The 19,271-nt window shown below is 49.5% G+C and overlaps 1 protein-coding gene across 2 annotated transcripts; it reads left to right on the forward strand.

The window, feature by feature from the left end:
* The first annotated feature begins 701 nt into the window (after nucleotides 1–701).
* mrpl12 (mitochondrial ribosomal protein L12) lies at nucleotides 702–12,464 on the forward strand. Of its 2 annotated transcripts, none has more exons than XM_088000720.1 (5): nucleotides 702–827; nucleotides 3,321–3,504; nucleotides 5,764–5,838; nucleotides 11,203–11,340; nucleotides 12,071–12,464. In XM_088000720.1, exons 1-5 carry the CDS (start codon nucleotides 778–780, stop codon nucleotides 12,185–12,187), a joined length of 564 nt encoding a protein of 187 aa, XP_087856846.1. In that variant the 5' UTR covers nucleotides 702–777; the 3' UTR covers nucleotides 12,188–12,464. The 2 variants fall into 2 exon arrangements, with proteins under 2 accessions (XP_087856846.1, XP_043570945.2); XM_043715010.2 differs by having other exon boundaries at nucleotides 11,206–11,340.
* The last annotated feature ends 6,807 nt before the right edge of the window (nucleotides 12,465–19,271 follow it).

Here is a 19,271-nt window from a genome sequence, read left to right on the forward strand (position 1 = left end):
TTTTACTGTTTCCCACCAGTCCGCTGGGGACTCAAAGAGGGGCTTCACAGTTCTCCAACCTGCGTAGTCCCTCTTGAGCTCCTCAATGTTTCCCAGGGTCAACAGCTTTGTGTTCAGCTTCCACGTTCCTTTACCAGCCCGCTGCTCGTCCTGTAGGTGACAGTCGGCCAGCAGGAGGCAGTGGTCAGAGAAGACGACGTCGGTGGATCTGACCGAGAGCGTTGGGGACACAAACAGGTAATCTATCCTTGAGCGGATAGACCTGTCTGCCCGTGACCAGGTGTATCTACGCTGTGCTCTGTCTGCAGGGGTGCTGAAGACGTCGTGCAGCTTGGCATCTTTTACCATGTCCATCAGGGCTCTGGAGGAAAGCCCTTAAAGACGTTAAAGGGTTATGTCGTTGAGATACTCCCTGTATCATTAATGAAGCAGAGTATTAGACCTACAAATGCTGTAGGGAGATACTTCAAGGACAGTAATACTGCAGGGCATGAGACCCATTAATGTCCCTGAGGCTCCTCCCTGCAGCATTAATAGGTCTCATGCTTTGTAGCATTCAGATCTGATTCTTGTCAATAAAGTTATATTGCATCCTGGCAGCGCGGTGGCTGTGATTGGTCAGGGTGTCAATAAAGTTGAATTGAATGCTGGCGGCGCGGTGCCTGCTGGGTAGGTCACGGCCTGGAGGTGACAGTGCCCCACCCCCTCTGGCCGCCGCCATTGCTCCATGTGGGAGCCGGCAGCTGGGAGGAGGTGACCATCCGCCCGCGGGGGGAGATGTTAGCGGCTCTGGGGAGAGGGACCGGGACAGCCTGGGGCCTAGTCAGGTACAGGACCGGGGATGGGAGGGGGAGAGGGGCTGGGGACGCGGGGACAGTGTCCGACTTCACCACCCCCACCCCCTCCCTCACCCCCCCCACCCCCTCCCTCACCCCCCTCCCTCCTTCACCCCCCCAACCCCTCCCCCTCCCTCCTTCACCCCCCCACCCCCTCCCCCTCCCTCCTTCACCCCCCCCCACCCCCTCCCCCTCCCTCCTTCACCCCCCCACCCCCTCCCCCCTTCACCCCCCCACCCCCTCCCCCTCCCTCCTTCACACCCCCTCCCCCTCCCTCCTTCACACCCCCTCCCCCTCCCTCCTTCACCCCCCCACCCCCTCCCCCTCCCTCCTTCACCCCCCACCCCCTCCCCCTCCCTCCTTCACCCCCCACCCCCTCCCCCTCCCTCCTTCACCCCCCCACCCCCTCCCCCTCCCCCTCCCCCTCCCCCTCCCTCCTTCACCTCCCCACCCCCTCCCCCTCCCTCCTTCACCCCCCCTCCCCCTCCCCTCCCCCTCCCCCTCCCTCCTTCACCCCCCTCCCCCTCCCTCCTTCATCCCTCACCCCCTCCCTCCCCCTCCCTCCTTCACCCCCCCACCCTCTCCCTCCTTCACCCCCCCACCCTCTCCCTCCTTCACCCCCCCACCCTCTCCCTCCTTCACCCCCCCACCCTCTCCCTCCTTCACCCCCCCACCCCCTCCCTCCTTCACCCCCCCACCCCCTCCCTCCTTCACCCCCCTCCCTCCTTCACCCCCCTCCCTCCTTCACCCCCCTCCCTCCTTCACCCCCCTCCCTCCTTCACCCCCCTCCCTCCTTCACCCCCCTCCCTCCTTCATCCCCCCTCCCTCCTTCATCCCCCACCCCCCTCCCTCCTTCATCCCCCACCCCCCTCCCTCCTTCATCCCCCACCCCCCTCCCTCCTTCATCCCCCACCCCCCTCCCTCCTTCATCCCCCACCCCCCTCCCTCCTTCATCCCCCACCCCCCTCCCTCCTTCATCCCCCACCCCCCTCCCTCCTTCATTCCCCCCACCCCATCCCTCCCTCCTTCTTTCCCCCCACCCCATCCCTCCCTCCTTCTTTCCCCCCACCCCATCCCTCCCTCCTTCACCCCCCCCACCCTCACCTCTACTCTGTCCATCCCACCCCCTTCTCTTCTCCCCTCACCCTCCTCCCTCCTTTCACCCCCCCCCCGGAACATGCAAGGTCTTACTGGATAAAAGCAAATTACTGCGGATGCTGGAATCTGAAACCAAAAGAGAAAATGCTGGAGAATCTCAGCAGGTCTGGCAACATCTGTACGGAGAGAAAAGAGCTGACGTTTCGAGTCTAACTGACCCTTTGTCAAAGCTCTTTTTGCGGCAGAGGCGAAGGAGCTGAGAGAAAGGGATAGAGTCCTTACAGGACGTAGGGTGAGAAGAGCTGTAGCCCAGATAGCTGTGGGAGTCAGTGGGCTAGTAACGGATATCAGTGGATAGACTATTGCCGGAAATGGAGACAGAAAGGTCAAGGAAAGGAAGGCAAGTGTCGGAGATGAACCAGGTGAAGGTGATGGAGGGATGGAAACTGGAAGCGAAATTTATGAAATTTTCCAGGTCAGGACGAGAGCATGAAGCCGCATCGAAATAGTCATCAATGTACCGATAAAGCAGTTGTGGGAGGGGACCTGGGTAAGCCTGGAACAAGAAATGTTCCACATACCCCATGAAAAGGCAGTCATAGCTTTGACAAAGGGTCAGTTAGACTCAAAATGTCAGCTCTTTTCTCTCCTTATAGATGCTGCCAGACCGGCTGAGATTTTCCAGCATTTTCTCTTTTGGATGCAAGGTCTCACAGTTGACACTATTTGGGTGGTGAGTTTACCCTCTGCCATTACTGTGGCAGCAAATACATTCATATAAAAGAAACCTCCGTCTTGACTGCACCACTGTTAGTTAGCTCAGTTGGCTGGATGGCTGGTTTGTGAGGTAGAGTGGTGTCAACAGTGTGGGTTCAATTCCCGCTTCAGTTGAGGTCCCATGAAGGTCCTACCTCCCCAGCCTGTATCCTTCCCTGAGCCACGGTGACCCTCAGATTAAAATCATGACTGGTCAACCGCATTCTGATTAGAGAGCAGCCTGGGACGTTTGCTGCAACTGTTACGTTTCAGCCAGTGTAGTGTTGAACTAGTGGGTATATACTCACAAACACCACAAAGTGTATTACCAGTGATTTCAGCGCTGAGTATGTCGGAGACAGCTATAGCCCTCACTCCAGCAGAGTGGGTATGTGCAGACCACTGTTCCTAGGTTTCCACGTTGCACTGTTTTCCCAAAGCTCCATGTGAATTTGCTGTCCACTTTACTCTGTGTGATAATCGCAGGTGCTGACGGCCTGGCCATTTTTACACAAATTTTGGGGAAATTACTCCTCGGGGATCAGCTCCAAAGAAACAGCTAATGTCTTAAGGCCTCAGTACACTGATATCTCCATTTGAATTCCATGTCTCTTTCCGATCTTTTGACAGGAGAGAGTTGCGAACATTCTGTGCACTACGTGCCCTGAGGACCAGTGCCTGCAATCATGACAGCCTGGCAACACCACCCCTCGACACCGCCCCCAAAGAATACTCACCAAAGATAAAGCAGCTGGTACAGGAAATCGCGAGCTTGACCCTTCTGGAAATCGCTGACTTAAATGAACTGCTTAAGGTACGTTTACAGAGAGGATCTCCCTTTTGTCTGGAGGTTGAAAACATTGTGTGGATACAAGAGCAGAGCAGGCTGGGATGTTGACAAGGGGCTCGGAGGCAGTCCTGCCACCAGCTGGCTCCTCAATCCTGGGGCAAGAGAAACTGGGAGATCTCCCACTGCCAGTCCCGGCCCTGGGGAGAACCACAGCTCTGTCTCGGAGTCAGAATGTTGTGGGTTCCTCCCACTCCGGAGCACATGAGCAGGATGACTCTCCAGTGCAGGACTAGGGAAAGTGTGGCACTGTTATTTGAGAGGGGCTACAACCACATCAGTGCTGCAGTGGGTAGTGAGTGGTGCTTTATGGTCCAATGCAGCATAGGAAAGCTCACAGGCTGGTATTCCAGTTATCTTGCGGTTTGTGGTGAGCTTTAGTATACCAGGTGGTGGACCTTCTGGCCTCAGTGGCCCTGAGGAAAGATCATTCGGGGTTGGGTTTGTTTGCACTCGCCAGTCTTCAGGGGATTTATTTGAAATTTATAAGATCCTGAACAGTCTTGACAGAGAGGGCTTAGAAAGGCTGTTTTGTCTTGAGGTTTGGTCCAAAGCTAGGGGACACTTCTAAAATTAGGGCTCACCCTTTTAGGACAGAAGCGAGGGAATGTATTTCTGTGAGGGCTGTGTGATCTGACAGCTTTCTGCCTCAGAAGACTGTGCAAGTGGGCAGTCATTGAATATTTTAGAAGTGGTCATTTTTAGAAGTTGTCTCTTGTGAAGAAAGGGAATTGGACGTTATTGGGCATCAGTGGCGAAGTGCTAATGGCAGATCAACAACCTTTTCAGAGATGTTACTACACACTTCTGGGGCAGGTGGGACTTGGAGCTCAGGCCTCCTGGCTCAGAGGTTGAGGACACTGCCATTTAAGGCAGCGCGGTGGCTCAGTGGGTTAGCACTGCTGCCTCCCAGCACCAGGGACCCAGGTTCGATTCCAGCCTTGGGTGACTGTGTGGGCTTCCTCCGGGTGCTCTGATTTCCTCCCACAGCCCAAAGATGTTTAGGTTGATTGGCCTTCTAAGTGTTCAGAGATGCAATGGTGAGGTGCATTAGGCAGGGGAGCTTAGAGTAATAGGGTAGGGGAATGGCATACTCTTTGGAGGGTCGGCGTGGACTTATTTGGCCGAAGGGCCTGTTTCTACACTGTAGGGATTCTATGAGAAAAGGTGCTTATGCTATACTAAATATCCGAGAGACATGCATCATGATGGTGTTTCCCAAACGTTATCCAAATGCGACCCCATTCCAGGCTTGAAACCTATCACGGGGGGAGAGCACCGAGTTTGGAGGTTGAGAAAGTGCGCCATGGTGGCCATTGCTGCCTCAGCACCCAGCTGTCCCTGGGGTCCCGGCCCTAACTTTGGGAAGCCCTGGTATAGAGATTGTGGAGTTTTCTTTAGGCACTGCCTCTGAGTGTGTAAGTAGACAGGAGGCTGTTCACGTACCTAATGGTGAATGAGCAGTGACAGCAGTACGACACAAGCTGTGGGTGATTTGGGATGATTCCAAGGTTCAAGATGCCCTGAGCTGTTCCTTGTTTTCAGTTCCGAGATGATCAAACATCAAGTCTCTGTCAGACTGTGGTTTAGGCAGTTACTATCATAATGTGACCCCTGTCAAATTATCTTGCACTGTTTTCTCCCCATCTCATGGCAGGAAATCTGGCAGGGTATTGGGGACAAATAATGTGAATCAAGAGGTTGGTTATTGTTGGTCACTTATTTTGGTGCTTCCACGATCGGTAAACACATTGCGGTTGGAGGCTGTGATAGTGTGAAATTCCGAGTGACAAATCAACGTGTCCTCTCAGAAATCAAATCTGTTTCCTGATTTATTCTTTGAAATCACTGCCCCACACCCCTACACCCCCATGAACACTTGCAGCTTGCTTGAGGACCAGAGGCAGGAGGCAGGAGGAAGTTACTGAGGAATCAACATGTGAATAGGTGTCACCATATTGTCTTTGAGGATAACTAAGTGACGATTTGTGTGTATGCGTGCTTTGTGGATTGATTGAGGACACAAGCGGTTCCCATTGGGTCCTTGATACAGTGAGCTCTGTGTAACCAGCTGGTGTACATGAGTTGGAGATCACCATTCACATCAATGTTTCCATGCAGCTAGATACAGGATTACAGATTCCCTGTGTTATCCCCCCTGGCTCTCCCTGTGGGGACATTGAATGGAATTGGTTGTGTGTTATAATTAATACTCTCCTTTCACAGAAAACGTTGAAAATTCAGGATATTGGAATGATGCCGATGGCGGGACCGGTAACAGCCGCTCAGCCGGATTCCCAGGTAACAGCCGTTTAAGGGAAAGCTCCCACTGACCCCCTTCCCATGTGGAAACAGCCAGCCTCTAGAAACGTGAGCTGCATCCTGACGCGTGGCTGCTTGTGGGGTTGTTCCTCTACCCCGTCGGCCTGTGCTCCTGGGCCATCGGGGATTAGAAAATTCCTGTCCTCCTTTTGAAATTTCTGCATGGTGTTGTCTCTCCCTCACCTGTCCATGCCGAGCAGATATCCCAACCCAATCTAGTCCCACCTGCCAGGATCCGGCCCATATCCCTCCAAACCCTTCCTATTCATATACCCATCCAAAAGCCTTTTTAAATGTTGCAATTGTACCAGCCTCCACCACATCCTCTGGCAGCTCATTCCATACGCGTACCACCCTCTGTGTGAAAAGTTGCCCCTTAGGTCTCTTTTATATCTTTCCCCTCTCACCCTAAACCTATGCCCTCTAGTTCTGGACTCCCTGACCACAGAGAAAAGACTTTGTCTATTTATCCTATCCATGTCCCTCATAATTTTGTAAACCTCTATAAGGTCACCCCTCAGCCTCCAATGCTCCAGGGAAAACAGCCCCAGCCTATTCAGCCTCCCTCTATAGCTCATATCCTTCAACCTTGGCAACATCCTTGTAAATCTTTTCTGAACCCTTTCAAGTTTCACAACATCTTTCCGATAGGAAGGAGACCAGAATTGCACGCAATATTCCAAAAGGGACCTAACCAATGTCCTGTACAGCCACTACATGACCACCTAACTCCTGTACTCAATACTCTGACCAATAAAGGAAAGCATACCAAACGCTGCCTTCACTATCCTATCTACCTGCGACTCCACTTTCAAGGAGCTATGAACCTGCACTCCAAGGTCTCTTTGTTCAGCAACACTCCCAAGGACCTTACCATTAAGTGTATAAGTCCTGCTAAGATTTGCTTTCCCAAAATGCAGCACTTTACAATTATCTAAATTAAACTCCATCTGCTACTTCTCAGCCCAATGGCGCATCTGATCAAGATCCTGTTGTAATCTGAGGTAACCCTCTTCACTGTCCACTACACCTCCAATTTTGGTGACATCTGCAAACTTACTAACTACCTCTTGTGCTCACATCCAAATCATTTATGTAAATGACAAAAAGTAGAGGATCTAGCACTGATCCTTATGGCACTCCACTGGTCACAGGCCTCCAGTCTGAAAAACAACCCTCCACCACCACCCTCTGTCTTCTACCTTTGAGCCAGTTCTGTATCCAAATGGCTAGTTCTCCCTGTATTCCATGAGATCTAACCTTGCTAACCAGTCTCCCATGGGGAACCTTGTCGAACACCTTACTGAAGTCCATATAGATCACGTCTACCACTCTGCCCTCATCAATCCTCCTTGTTACTTCAAAGAACTCAATCAAGTTTGTGAGACATGATTTCCCACGCACAAAGCCATGTTGACTGTCCCTAATCAGTCCTTGCCTTTCCAAATACATGTACATCCTGTCCCTCAGGATTCCCTCCAACAACTTGCCCACCACTGAGGTCAGGTTTACTCGTCCATAGTTCCCTGGCTTGTCCTTACCACCCTTCTTAAACAGTGGCACCACGTTTGCCAACCTCCAGTCTTCCAGCACCTCACCTGTGACTATTGATGATACAAATATCTCAGCAAGAGGCCCAGCAATCACTTCTCTAGCTTCCCACAGAGTTCTAGGGTACACCTGATTAGGTCCTGGGGATTTATCCACCTTTTATGCATTTCAAACATCCAGCACTTCCTCCTCTGTAGTGTGGACATTTTGCAAGGTGTCACCATCTATTTCCCTCCAGGAGAAAGTGAGGACTGCAGATGCTGGAGATCGGGGCTGAAAATGTGTTGCTGGAAAAGCGCGGCAGGTCAGACAGCATCCAAGGAGCAGGAGAATCGATGTTTCGGGCATAAGCCTGAAGAAGGGCTTATGCCCAAAACGTCAATTCTCCTACTCCTTGGATGCTGCCTGACCACCTGCGCTTTTCCAGCAACACATTTTTCAGCTCTATTTCCCTACAGTCTATATCTTCCATATCTTTTTCCACTAAATACTGATACAAAATACTAGTTTAGTATCTCCCCCATTTTCTGTGGCTCCACACAAAGGCTGCCTTGCTGATCTTTGAGGGGCCCTATTCTCTCCCTAGTTACCCTTTTGTCCTTAATGTATTTGTAAAAACCCTTTGGATTCTCCTAAATTCTATTTGCTAAAGCTATCTCATGTCCCCGTTTTGCCCTCCTGATTTCCCTCTTAAGTATACTCCTATTGCCTTTATACTCTAAGGATTCACTCGATCTATCCTGTCTATACCTTACATATGCTTTCTTCTTTCTCTTAACCAAACCCTCAATTTCTTTAGTCATCCAGTATTCCCTGTACCTACCAGCCTTCCCTTTCACCCTGACAGGAATATACTTTCTCTGGATTCTCGTTATCTCATTTCTGAAGGCTTCCCATTTCCAGCCGTCCCTCTACCTGCGAACATCTGCTCCCAATCAGCTTTTGAAAGTTCTTGCGACAGACAGAGCTACGCGATCCCACAACCAATGGATCTAAGCTCTGCAGTCCTGCCACATCCAGTCATAAATGGCAGTAGACTACAATTCGCTCAAGGAGCAAGAGGCTCCACCAATATCCCCTTCCTCAATGATGGAAGAGCCCAGCCCATCAGTACCAAAGATAAGGCTAAAGCATTTGCAGCAAACTTCAGTCAGAAGTGCTGACTGGATGATCCGTCACGTCCTCCTCCAGTGGTCCCAGGAATCGCAGATACCAGTGTCTAGCCAGTTCGATTCACTCCACGTGATATCAAGAAACGGCTGGAGGCATTGGATACTGCAAAGGCTACGGGCCCTGACAACATTCCGGCAATAGTACTGAAGACTTGTGCTCCAGAACGTGCTGTTCCCTTGGCCAAGTTGTTCCAGTGCAGTTACAACACTGGCACCAACCTGACAATGTGGAAAATTGCCCAGGTATGTCCTGTACACACAAAGCAGGACACAAGTCCAACCCAGCCAATTACCGCCCAATCAATCTGCTCTCAATCATCAGTAAAGTGATGGAAGGTCTCATCAACAGCGCTTTGAAGTGGCACCTGCTCAGTAACGGCCAGTTTGGGTTCTGGCAGGGCCACTCAGCTCCTGACCCCATTACAGCCTTGGTTCAAGCATGGGCAAAAGAGCTGAAATCCAGAGGGGAGAGGGACAGCCCTTGGCATCAAGGCCAGATTTGACCAAATGTGGCATCAAGGAGCCCTGGCAGAACTGGAATCAATGGGCAGTGGGGGGCAAACTCTGGTGATTGGAGTCATACCTGGCACGTGGGAAGATGGTTATGGCTGTTGGAGGTCAGTCATCTCAGCTCCAGGACATCTCTGCAGGAGTTCCTCAGGGTAGTGTCCTAGGCCCAACCATCTTCAGCTGCTTCGTCAATGACTTTGCCTCCATCATAAGATCAGATGTGGGGAATGTTTGCGGATGATTGAACAATGCTTATCACCATTCACAACTCCTTGCATACTAAAGCAATAAATGTTCAATTGCAACACGATCTGGACAATGTCCAGGGTTGGGTTGAAAAGTGACAACTATCAGTCACACCACACAATTGTTAGGTGATGACCATAACCATTACTCCTTGACATTTAATGGCGTCACCACCACTGTATCTCCCACAATCAGATCTTGGGGGTTACTGCATCCAGTAACTGAGTTCGACTAGCTGTACAAATGAAAGCAAAATACTGCAGTTGCTGGAAATTTGAAACAAATGCAGGAATAGTTGGAGAAACTCAGCAGGTCTGGCAGCATTTGTAGAGAGAGAAAAGACATTTCAGGATGCTGCCAGACCTGCTGAGTTTCTCCAGCATTCACTGTATCATTGTAAATCCTGTGGCTACAAGACCAGATCAGAGGCTAGGAATCTCGACTAGGAATGGGCAAGAAATGCTGGCCATTGGCAATGCCTAGGTTCCCAAGAGTGAATTTTTAAAAAGCAGGGTTTTTTTTTGCAGAAAATGTGTCTAAGGTGGAAACTGTACTCTGAGGATCCAGGTCTTCTCTCACCAGGCTCAGAGAGCACGCAGCTGCTGGCCTGAGGGAAAGGACCAGGTCAATAGTACAGTTATCCAGGAAAGTGTTACCTCCTGTTAGTTCTGTGCTGTAATCGCTAGATCTAGTCCTAGTTATATTCACTACTCACTAGAAATGCCCAGTTAACTAATATATAATTAGTTTTGATTCATTCTGCTATAACGCGCTGTTGCCTATTGTTGCTGTAGCGCGATCGACGAACTGGGGGCACTGTTTCTAAAGTGCAAACTTTTAAACCGTGTGTTGACTCTAACGCCATTCCAGCCTCGTTAGTTTAAATGGTGTTGCTGTTGTGCGATTCCCTTGCAACACGAGATTGCATGAGAACTGAACAATCGCATTTTATCAGAACTGACGGTGTTCGGTTGACATTGCATTCAGCAGCTGACCAGGAGGCTTTCTGTGTGATAGAGCGTGGACACAGTTCATACAGTGAATTGGGAATTGGCCGGCTGTTTTGTTGGAGTTCTGGATTCTAATATGAAACCCTGCACTTTCCTCTGGTACGGGCATTAAATCCAAAGTTTAACAGTGAGCAATAACACCAGCTGTGACAATCCTGCAATACTGTACATAGACATGGAGTTGGTTAGCTCAGTTGGCTGGATGGCTGGTTTGCGATGCAAGGTGATGCCAGCAGTGGGGGTTCAATTCCCCCACCGTGAAGGTGTCTCCTTCTCAAGCTCTCCCCTCACCTGAGGCGTGCTGACCCTCAGGCTGAACCACAGAATCATAGAGATGTACAGCATGGAAACAGACGCTTCACTCCAACCCGTCCATGCCGACCATCTATCCCAACCCAATCTAGTCCCACCTCCCAGCGCCCAGCCCATATCCCTCCAAACCCTTCCTATTCATATACCCATCCAAATGCCTTTTAAATGTTGCAATTGTACCAGCCTCCTCCTCATCCTCTGGCAGCTCATCCCATACACATACCACCCTCTGTGTGAAAAAGTTGCCCTTAGGTCTCTTTTATATCTTTCCTCTCTCACCCTAAACCTATGCCCTCCAGGGAAAATACTTTGTCTATTTACCTTATCCATGCCCCTCATAATTTTGTAAATCTCTGTACGGTCACCCCCCAGCCTCCAACGCTCTTGTCTCTCTTTCTCTCTCTCTCTCGTGAGAGTGCAGCCTACAGTCTGGTAGATCCACAGTGACATTACCTTATTTCTTTAAACGCGACATGTTACCTGAGCTCTTTGCTCGCTCTCTCTCTTCCCGCTCTCATTTTCTCTGGCGTTCTTATGTCCAGCAGGCAGACGAAGAGGCTGCCCAGGTAAAGAAGGAGAAATCACTTTTCACCGTGAAACTGACGGAGTTCAAAGCAGCAGAGAAAGTGAAGCTCATTAAGGAAGTCAAGAACTGTATCCCTGGCCTCAACCTGGTGCAGGTGAGTTGGAATGAGTGATCCCATTGGAACGGGCTCGATGGCCAGCGCCTGAGACCTGGCACCCTTGATCCCAAGGTCATGCCCGCTCTCGGACCACAGGTCACTTGAGTATGGGATGGAGCAGGGTTTTGTACTGGTTATAAAAGCAGTAACTGATATGAAACCAATGCAGTGCTTGGTTACATTGATGTAGGTACATTGTGATTTTTTAAAAAAATTTTACCCCTTAACAACTGATGCAAAAAGTGGCCAGTTTTGAGTTGGATTTCATAGAATCCCAACAATGTGGAAGCAGGCCATTTGGCCCAACTGGTCCACACCAACCCTCTGAGGAGCACTGCACCCGGACCCATCCCCCTACCCTGTATTTCCCATGGCTAGCCCACCTACTCTACACATCCCTGAACACCACGGGCAATTTAGCATGGTCAATTCACCTAACCTGCACATAGGCATAGAGATCTACAGCTGTGAGACAGCAGTGCTAACCACTGAGCCACCGCGCCCCCTGTGCTCTTCCCTTGGTTGAAGCGTTGTGGTGGTTGTGGGACAGTGGAAATCCGAATCCTTGCTGCCATTGCTGTCTCCCCCTTTCCCTTGCTGTCTGAGAGCTGGGGGGGAATGTGGGGGTTGGTTGGGGAGAGGGTCTCTGTACCTGCTGTACTGTGTGTCACTGGGTCCAGAGGGTTCCCCCTGTTTTGCAGTTAACCTTCTGTCTGCTTATTGCCAGGCGAAGAAACTGGTGGAGTCTCTTCCTCGAGAGGTGAAGGCTAACGTCGGGAAGGAGGAAGCAGAGAAACTGAAGGCCGCTCTCGAGGCAGCGGGAGGAACTGTTCAGCTGGAATAACGTGCCGTCATTTCACCATGGAGACTGGTCACCAGGCCTTCCTCAGCCCTGCCTCCGCACTGACTGGTGTCCTGGAGCTGCTGTATACTGTCATTGGACTGACTTTACAGTGGGGAGTGTGGTTTGACCAAGATATTGTTTGTACATGTGTGTGCGTGTCTACATATTATGATTTTATACCACTGCCTGAAGGTGCAGTTAATGGTCAGATAGGACTTAGAGGTTTTGTAAATGCTCACCCTATGCAAAACCCGGAATACAGATATAATCAATGGAATCTCCGTGTGCAGCAATGATTATTCTCACCCATCATTAAATGATGCAAGGAAAGAAACTTGTCAGACTCAGGGGGTGAATGTTTTTGATTCCATGTGGTGACCTCATACTGTGCACTAACTCAATTGAGTTGTTCTGATAGCAGCTGGGAACAGGAGCATCGTCGTTGGAGGTGGCAAAGCAGGCTTCAGGATAGCAACAGTGCCTCAGTGTTCACGGTGATGTGAATTTAATCACCAAGAGATCGTCCACCCCAACACCGACCTCCTTCCTCCTGTTCCAAAGGTATAGAGGTAATGATGAGTGCTGAGTTTCACATTAGAGACTGATAAAGGTTAGACTGCCTCTGCACACGGCAATGTCCTTCTGATTTCCAAAAGCAAGCGTTCTCCCTTACACTGAGAGGGTGATGTCTTGTAAATCGAGCAGGAGCCAGTGTTGTTAGTAATGGGGTGCCCATGGGCAGGATCAGTATTATGTCTTCTACCTCTGGTCTCTGCCCCTATCAGTCCAGATGCTATGGTCAGTGTAAGGAAGGGGCTCCCCTCTACTAAAGGGCTGTGACATCGAACAGTACAGCACAGTACAGGCCCTTCGGCCCTCGATGTTGTGCCGACCTTTTACCTCTACTCTTAAGATCAGACTAACCTACATCTTCTATGTGCCTATTCCAAGAGTCGCTTAAATGTCCCTAATGTATCTGACTCTACTACCCCTGGTGGAAAAGCGTTCCACACTATGTAAAACCTACCTTAGACATCTGACATGGTTTGTGATGTGGTACTGTGCTGATGTGAATTAGATTAACAGTTATTGAAAGCCCAGTAAATTTCGAGCAGGGGATTTTTGTATAGGTGAGTCGTGACTTCCCGAAATCTTGTGGACAGCCATGGGTTTTTTTCCAAATTGCCTCAGCTCTCCCTTTATTGGATGTGGCGATTGGGTAATTGATGGTTTTGTGCAGCCTGTGGGGCTGAAGATGCGACTGCTGCTGGAAGTGAGGTGCTATCACGCAGTTCTCACACAGTCTGTGCAGCATTTGTTCAGTTCACTCACAACCTGCTCATTATTCAATCAGCTCAAAATTTATACTCCATACTCTCCTGATTCATGCATTCGCTGCCCCACCCTGCACCTTTTCTGGCAATTTCCCAGGAGCTTGAAGAGGATGTAATGCTGCCTCCATTGCAACATAGCTAACTCACATGAACTTGCCAAGCGATCACACCCTCTGCTTCTATAGACTGAATAATATTTGCTATTCTTGAGTCTGACCTGAGGAGGAAGGCGCATGAAACTGGGAGACAGTGAGTCGGTGTCCCCGGCAGTGAGCTCGGAATTTCCTGTCCTCCTGACGCTGGTGAATGGTGTTGGCCTGTGGTTATCTCACTGTCAGGGCCCCTAAAGTACCCGTTACCCAAAGTCCTGTTGGTTATCTGGGACCACTGAGATGGCCTTTTGATTGTGGAATGGGGGAGGTGGGTGCAGTTTGTATTCTGAAGAAGGGTTATACCCGAAACATCGACATCTGCCCCCCTGATGCTGCCTGTCTTGCTGTGTTCTTCCAGCCTCCTGCCTGTCGACTTTGGATTCTCAAAGCAGTTAAGACCCTCCTCCAGCCCGACTGATTTCCTGTCTTGTTTGAGAGCAGCAGTGACCAATTACGTATTTACTGTCCCTCTACATGATCTAAAAGGGATGTTTTAGGGAATGACTTTGAGGGAGGGATTCCAGAGCTCCAGACTGAGGCAGTTCTATCAGCCTCTGACAAGTTACTGGGAGCAATGATAAGTGTGGGTGATGGTGAATTCTCCACCACTTATATTCCATGACTGATTGTTGTTTTCAGTGAGGTCAATGTGCGAAAGGCAGCTGTTTAATGTTTCACGCCATGATCCAAACTTACACACACACACAGAGTAATGTGTGTGTGTGTGTACAAACAAGGTCTGTTGAACCTGAGTAATGGGAGGCATCTGTTTAGTTACTAGAAAATACACCCTGTTGCAGACTGAGTTTCTAGAGGGATGAGGAGCTTCTCGTGGCATTGTCCGTTTGGCAGTAAGATTCCAGTTTAAATACTCGGAGCTCTGAGGTGACCTACTCCCTAATATTGGCCTGGGATCTTTTGGTCGCTGGATTGTATTAAGCACGTTCTCCTTGTTGCAGGTAGCACTGCCCTCTGGTGGTGTCTCCTCACATTTACTGTTCCTCTGGGGCCCATATGGACACAAACGTCTACAATTCTCAGGTGAACCATAGAGTACAGCATGGAAACAGACCCTTCAACCCAACCCATCCATGCTAACCAGATATCCCAAATTAACCAAACCCCATTTGCCCATATCCCTCTAAACCCTTCCTATTTGTGTACCTGTCCAGATGCCTTTTTAATATGGGTAATCCAAGATGGAGGGCAGGAAAACTTGTGGCTGTAAGAGCTGCTCCTTTTTTTTTTGAAATATTTTCGGTGTTGGAGCTGATTTCCTCGAATTCCAGAAGCAGTAATTGCTGTTTTGTGAGCTGTTGAATTGTTTTGGAACTTTGAAGGGGGGAGAAAAACTATCAAAACAACGGCCCTTTAAAAAGGGAAAAGGCAGATAAAGGCCGTGACCTCTTGGGAAGTGAAACAAACTTGAGAAATAAACTCGCACTGCCTGCTGACTCAGCAGTGAATCTGCATGGCTAATTGTCACTGCTGTTTGATTTCAAGTATCTCTGGACATGAAAGTTCATAAAAGAAAAATAAACAAACAGTAAAATTCACAGCTGTCCTTGAGGAAGCTCACAGCACATGAGCAGCTAAGTGGGTGGTTTTAAAATCTAAGCTTACTGGGTTTTTTCTGTTAATCTGCAACAATGAGTAGGATGGGGTGTTTCTTTTTGAGTATTGGTTTTTATTGAGATCTGCCTCTTGATTAAACTTTAAAAAAATAAAAGCTTAGGTACTAAGTTAGCTTGGAGCAGTAAGACTGGGCTATTTTCTGGATCTGTAGATGATTAAGGTGCAAAGATAGAGTGATGTGTTCTTCCTGTTAGATGTGGGAGATTAGGGAGACTTTCCATGTTATGATGATTATGTGTGCAGGAAGTGTCGAGAGTGTGGTGCTGGAAAAGCACAGCTGGTCAGGCAGCATCCGAGGAGCAGGAGCATCGATGTTTTGGGCGTGAGCCCTTCATCAGGAATGAGGCTTGTGGGTCAGGGCTGAGAGATAAATAGGAGGGGGGGTGGGGTTGGGGGGGAAGGTAGCTGAGAAAGTGATAGGTCGGTGAAGATGAGGGAGACGGTGATAGGTCGGGGGGAGTGATGGACAGGTCTGGAAAGTGGTGCTGAGTTGGAGGCTTGGGACTGGGATAATCTGGAGGGAGGGGAAATGAGGAAGCTGTTGAAATCCACATTTATCCCATGTGGTTGCAGGATCCCAAGGCAGAATATGAGGCGTTCCTCCTCCAGGCATCGGGTGGTAATGGTTTGACGGTGGAGATGGCCCAGGATCTACATGTCCTTGACTGAGTGGGAGGGGGGGTTGAACTGTTCAGCCATGGGGCGGTGGGGTTGGTGAGTGCAGGTGTTCCAGAGATGTTCTCTGAAAAGATCCGCGTGAAGGCGTCCTGTCTCCCCGATGTAGAGGAGACCACACCAAGTGCAACGGATGCAGTAGATGCATCCTCCCACCGACCTCCACATACAACACATCATCTTCTGCCACCAAACGGACCCCACCACCAGTGATGAATTTCCCTCCCCACCCCTATGAGCGTTCCAAAAAGACCATTCCTTCTGCGACTCCCTCGTCAGGTCCACACCCCCCACCAGCCCACACCCCACTCCTGGCACCTTTCCCTGCCACCACAGGAAGTGCAAAACCTTCGCCCACATCACTCCCCTCACCTCTGCCCAAGGCCCCAAGGGATCCTTCCACGTCCATCAGAAATTCACCTGCACGTCTACCAATGTCGTCTATTCTGCCTTGGGATTCTGCAACCACATGGGATAAATGTGGATTTCAACAGCTTCCTCATTTCCTCTTCCCCCTACATTATCCCAGTCCCAAGCCTCCAACTCGGCACCACCTTCCAGACCTATCCATCACTCCCCCACCCCCCTGACCTATCACCTTCTCCCTCACCTTCATCGACCTATCACTTTCTCAGCTACCTTCTCCCCAACCCCACCCCCCTCCCATTTATCCCTCAGCCCTGACCCACAAGCCTCATTCCTGATGAAGGGCTTATGCCTGAAACGTCGATTCTCCTGCTCCTCGATGCTGCCTGACCGGCTGTGCTTTTCTAGCACCACACTCTTGACTCTGAGCTCCAGCATCTGCAATCCTCCTTTTTCCCTCTGCAGGAAGTGTGTTTGGTTGCAGATCCTATTGGATGGCATGGATCAGCTGGAGTGGCAGAGGCAATGAGGAATTGACAGGAGCTGGGGGAGAGTGTAATGAATGGCAGTTTCAGGAAGAGAGATAAACTGTAGGTACAGTCAGTTAGATGGGTTACAGCCAGGAAAGGTAGGAGAGATATGCAGATAGTGCAGGAGTCTCCTGTGGCTACCCCCATCTCAAACAAGTGTGCTGTTTTGGAAAATGTAGTGGGTGATGGACCCTCAGGGGAATGTAGCACTGACAGCAGGTTTCTGGTACCGAGACTGGCTCCAATGTAACAAGGGTTATATCCCACCCTGGGGAAAAGACATTGTATTTACCCTCTCCATGCACCTTGTGACTTTATAAACCTCTATAACATCACCCCTCAACCTCTGAGGGTCCAGGGAAAACAGCCCCAGTCTATTCAACATCTCTCTTTAGACCAAACCCTCCAATCCTGGCAACATCCTTGTAAATCTTTTCTGAACCCTTTCAAGTTTCATAACATCCTTCCTATAGGAAGGAGACCAGAATTGCATGCAGTATTCCAACAGTGGCCTAACCAATGTCCTGTACAGCCGCAACATGACCTCCCAACTCCTGTACTCAATGTTCTGACCAATAAAGGCAAGACCAAATGCTGCCTTCATCACCCTGTCAACCTGCAACTCAACTTCTGTGAACTAGCACCCCAAGGTCTCTTTATTCGTCAACACTCCCCAGGACCTTACCATTAAGTGCTCTGCTTTGATTTGTCTTTTTAAACTTCAGCACCTCACATTTATCTAAATTGGAATCCACCTGCCACTCCTCAGCCCATCTGATCAAGATCCCATTGTCCTCTGAGGTAACCTTCTTCACTGTCCACTATATCTCCAATTTTAGTGTCATCTGCAAACTTACTAACCAGACCCGCTATGTTCACATCCAAGTCATTTATATAAATTATGAAAAGTAGTGGACCCAGCACCGATCCTTGTGGCAATCCACTGGTCACAGGCCTCCAGTCTGAAAAACAACCCTCCACAAACACCCTCTGTCTTTTACCTTTGAGCCAGTTCTGTATCCAAATGGCTAGTTCTCCCTGTATTCCATGAGATCTAACCTTGCTAACCAGTCTCCCATGGGGAACCTTGTTGAATGCCTTACTGAAGTCCATATAGATCACATCTACTGCTCTGCCCTCATCAATCCTCTTTGTTACTTCCTGAAAAAACTTAATCAAGTTTGTGAGACATGATTTCCCACGCACAAAGCCATGCTGACTATCCCTAATAGTCCTTGCCTTTCCAAATACATGTAAATACTGTCCCTCAGGATTATCTCCAACAACTAGCCCACTACCGAAATCAGACTCACTGGTCTGTAGTTCCCTGGCTTGTCCTTACCACCCTTCTTAAACAGTGGCACCACATTAGCCAACCTCCAATGTTCTGGCACCTTGCCTGTGACTATCAATGATACAAGTATCTCAGCAAGAGGCCCAGCAATCACTCCCCTAGCTTCCCTGTTATAGTGTGAAATGCCTGGAGAAGGGACATCATTCCTTGTCCTTTTGTTGGAAAATGAACCAATATGGATTTGTTTGTATGTACACACCCTGTACAAAGCAATCACACTATTATATGCCATGTGAGGTAGAACTTTACGATGGGTGATGGCTCTGTTGCAAATGAAGATTGTCAGAAGGTTGTATTATTGATTGCAGTTTGTTCGCGCCTATCTGTAGCAGGTAGGTTCCCCCATGGCCAGTCCCGCTGAAGGTGTGGTCGCTGCTGGGGACATTTGGATCTATCTTTCTGTTTTTTTCAAAAATGCTGGATCTTTATTCAGTATCAGAAGATCGTAGTGTCATAGAGATGTACAGCATGAAAACAGACTCTTCTGTCCAACTCGTCCATGCCTACCAGATATCCTAAATTAATCTAGTCCCATTTTGCCAGCATTTGGCCCATATCCCTCTAAGCCCTTCCTACTCATATACCCTTCCTACTCATATACCCATTCAGATGCCTTTTATATATTGTAACTGTACCAGCCTCCACCACTTCCTCTGGCAGCGTGACTGCAAACACTGCTGATGTGCCATTTCTAGGCATCAGTGTGATTCACACTGGCAATGGTTCATGTGACCCACAGAGACAGACTTATCCAGGGAGTGCTCAATGTTTGTATGGGGCCCCTTTGTGCCATTCACCAGTATTCAGCTGGTTAAGTAGCATAACTCTGCGTGGGTGAATGTCCATTATCTGGATAACCTGCCTCACCCGGTGTAGATGGGCTATGGAGGGTGACGGTCTCGATGTTGGCTGTTCCCAGAATCTTTGCGCCTGTGGTGTGGTGCTACAGTAATTCAAAGTGATGTATGTTTACTGCATAAGCTCCTTGCACTACCATGACTAAGGCAGAGAATCAAGGCAGAGAGTCCAGCTGGTAAG

Source organism: Chiloscyllium plagiosum, unplaced genomic scaffold, assembly GCF_037043375.1.
Source record: "Chiloscyllium plagiosum isolate Xiang-an unplaced genomic scaffold, Cpla_swu_hap1 HiC_scaffold_25, whole genome shotgun sequence".
In the NCBI taxonomy this organism is placed as follows: Eukaryota; Metazoa; Chordata; class Chondrichthyes; order Orectolobiformes; family Hemiscylliidae; genus Chiloscyllium; species Chiloscyllium plagiosum.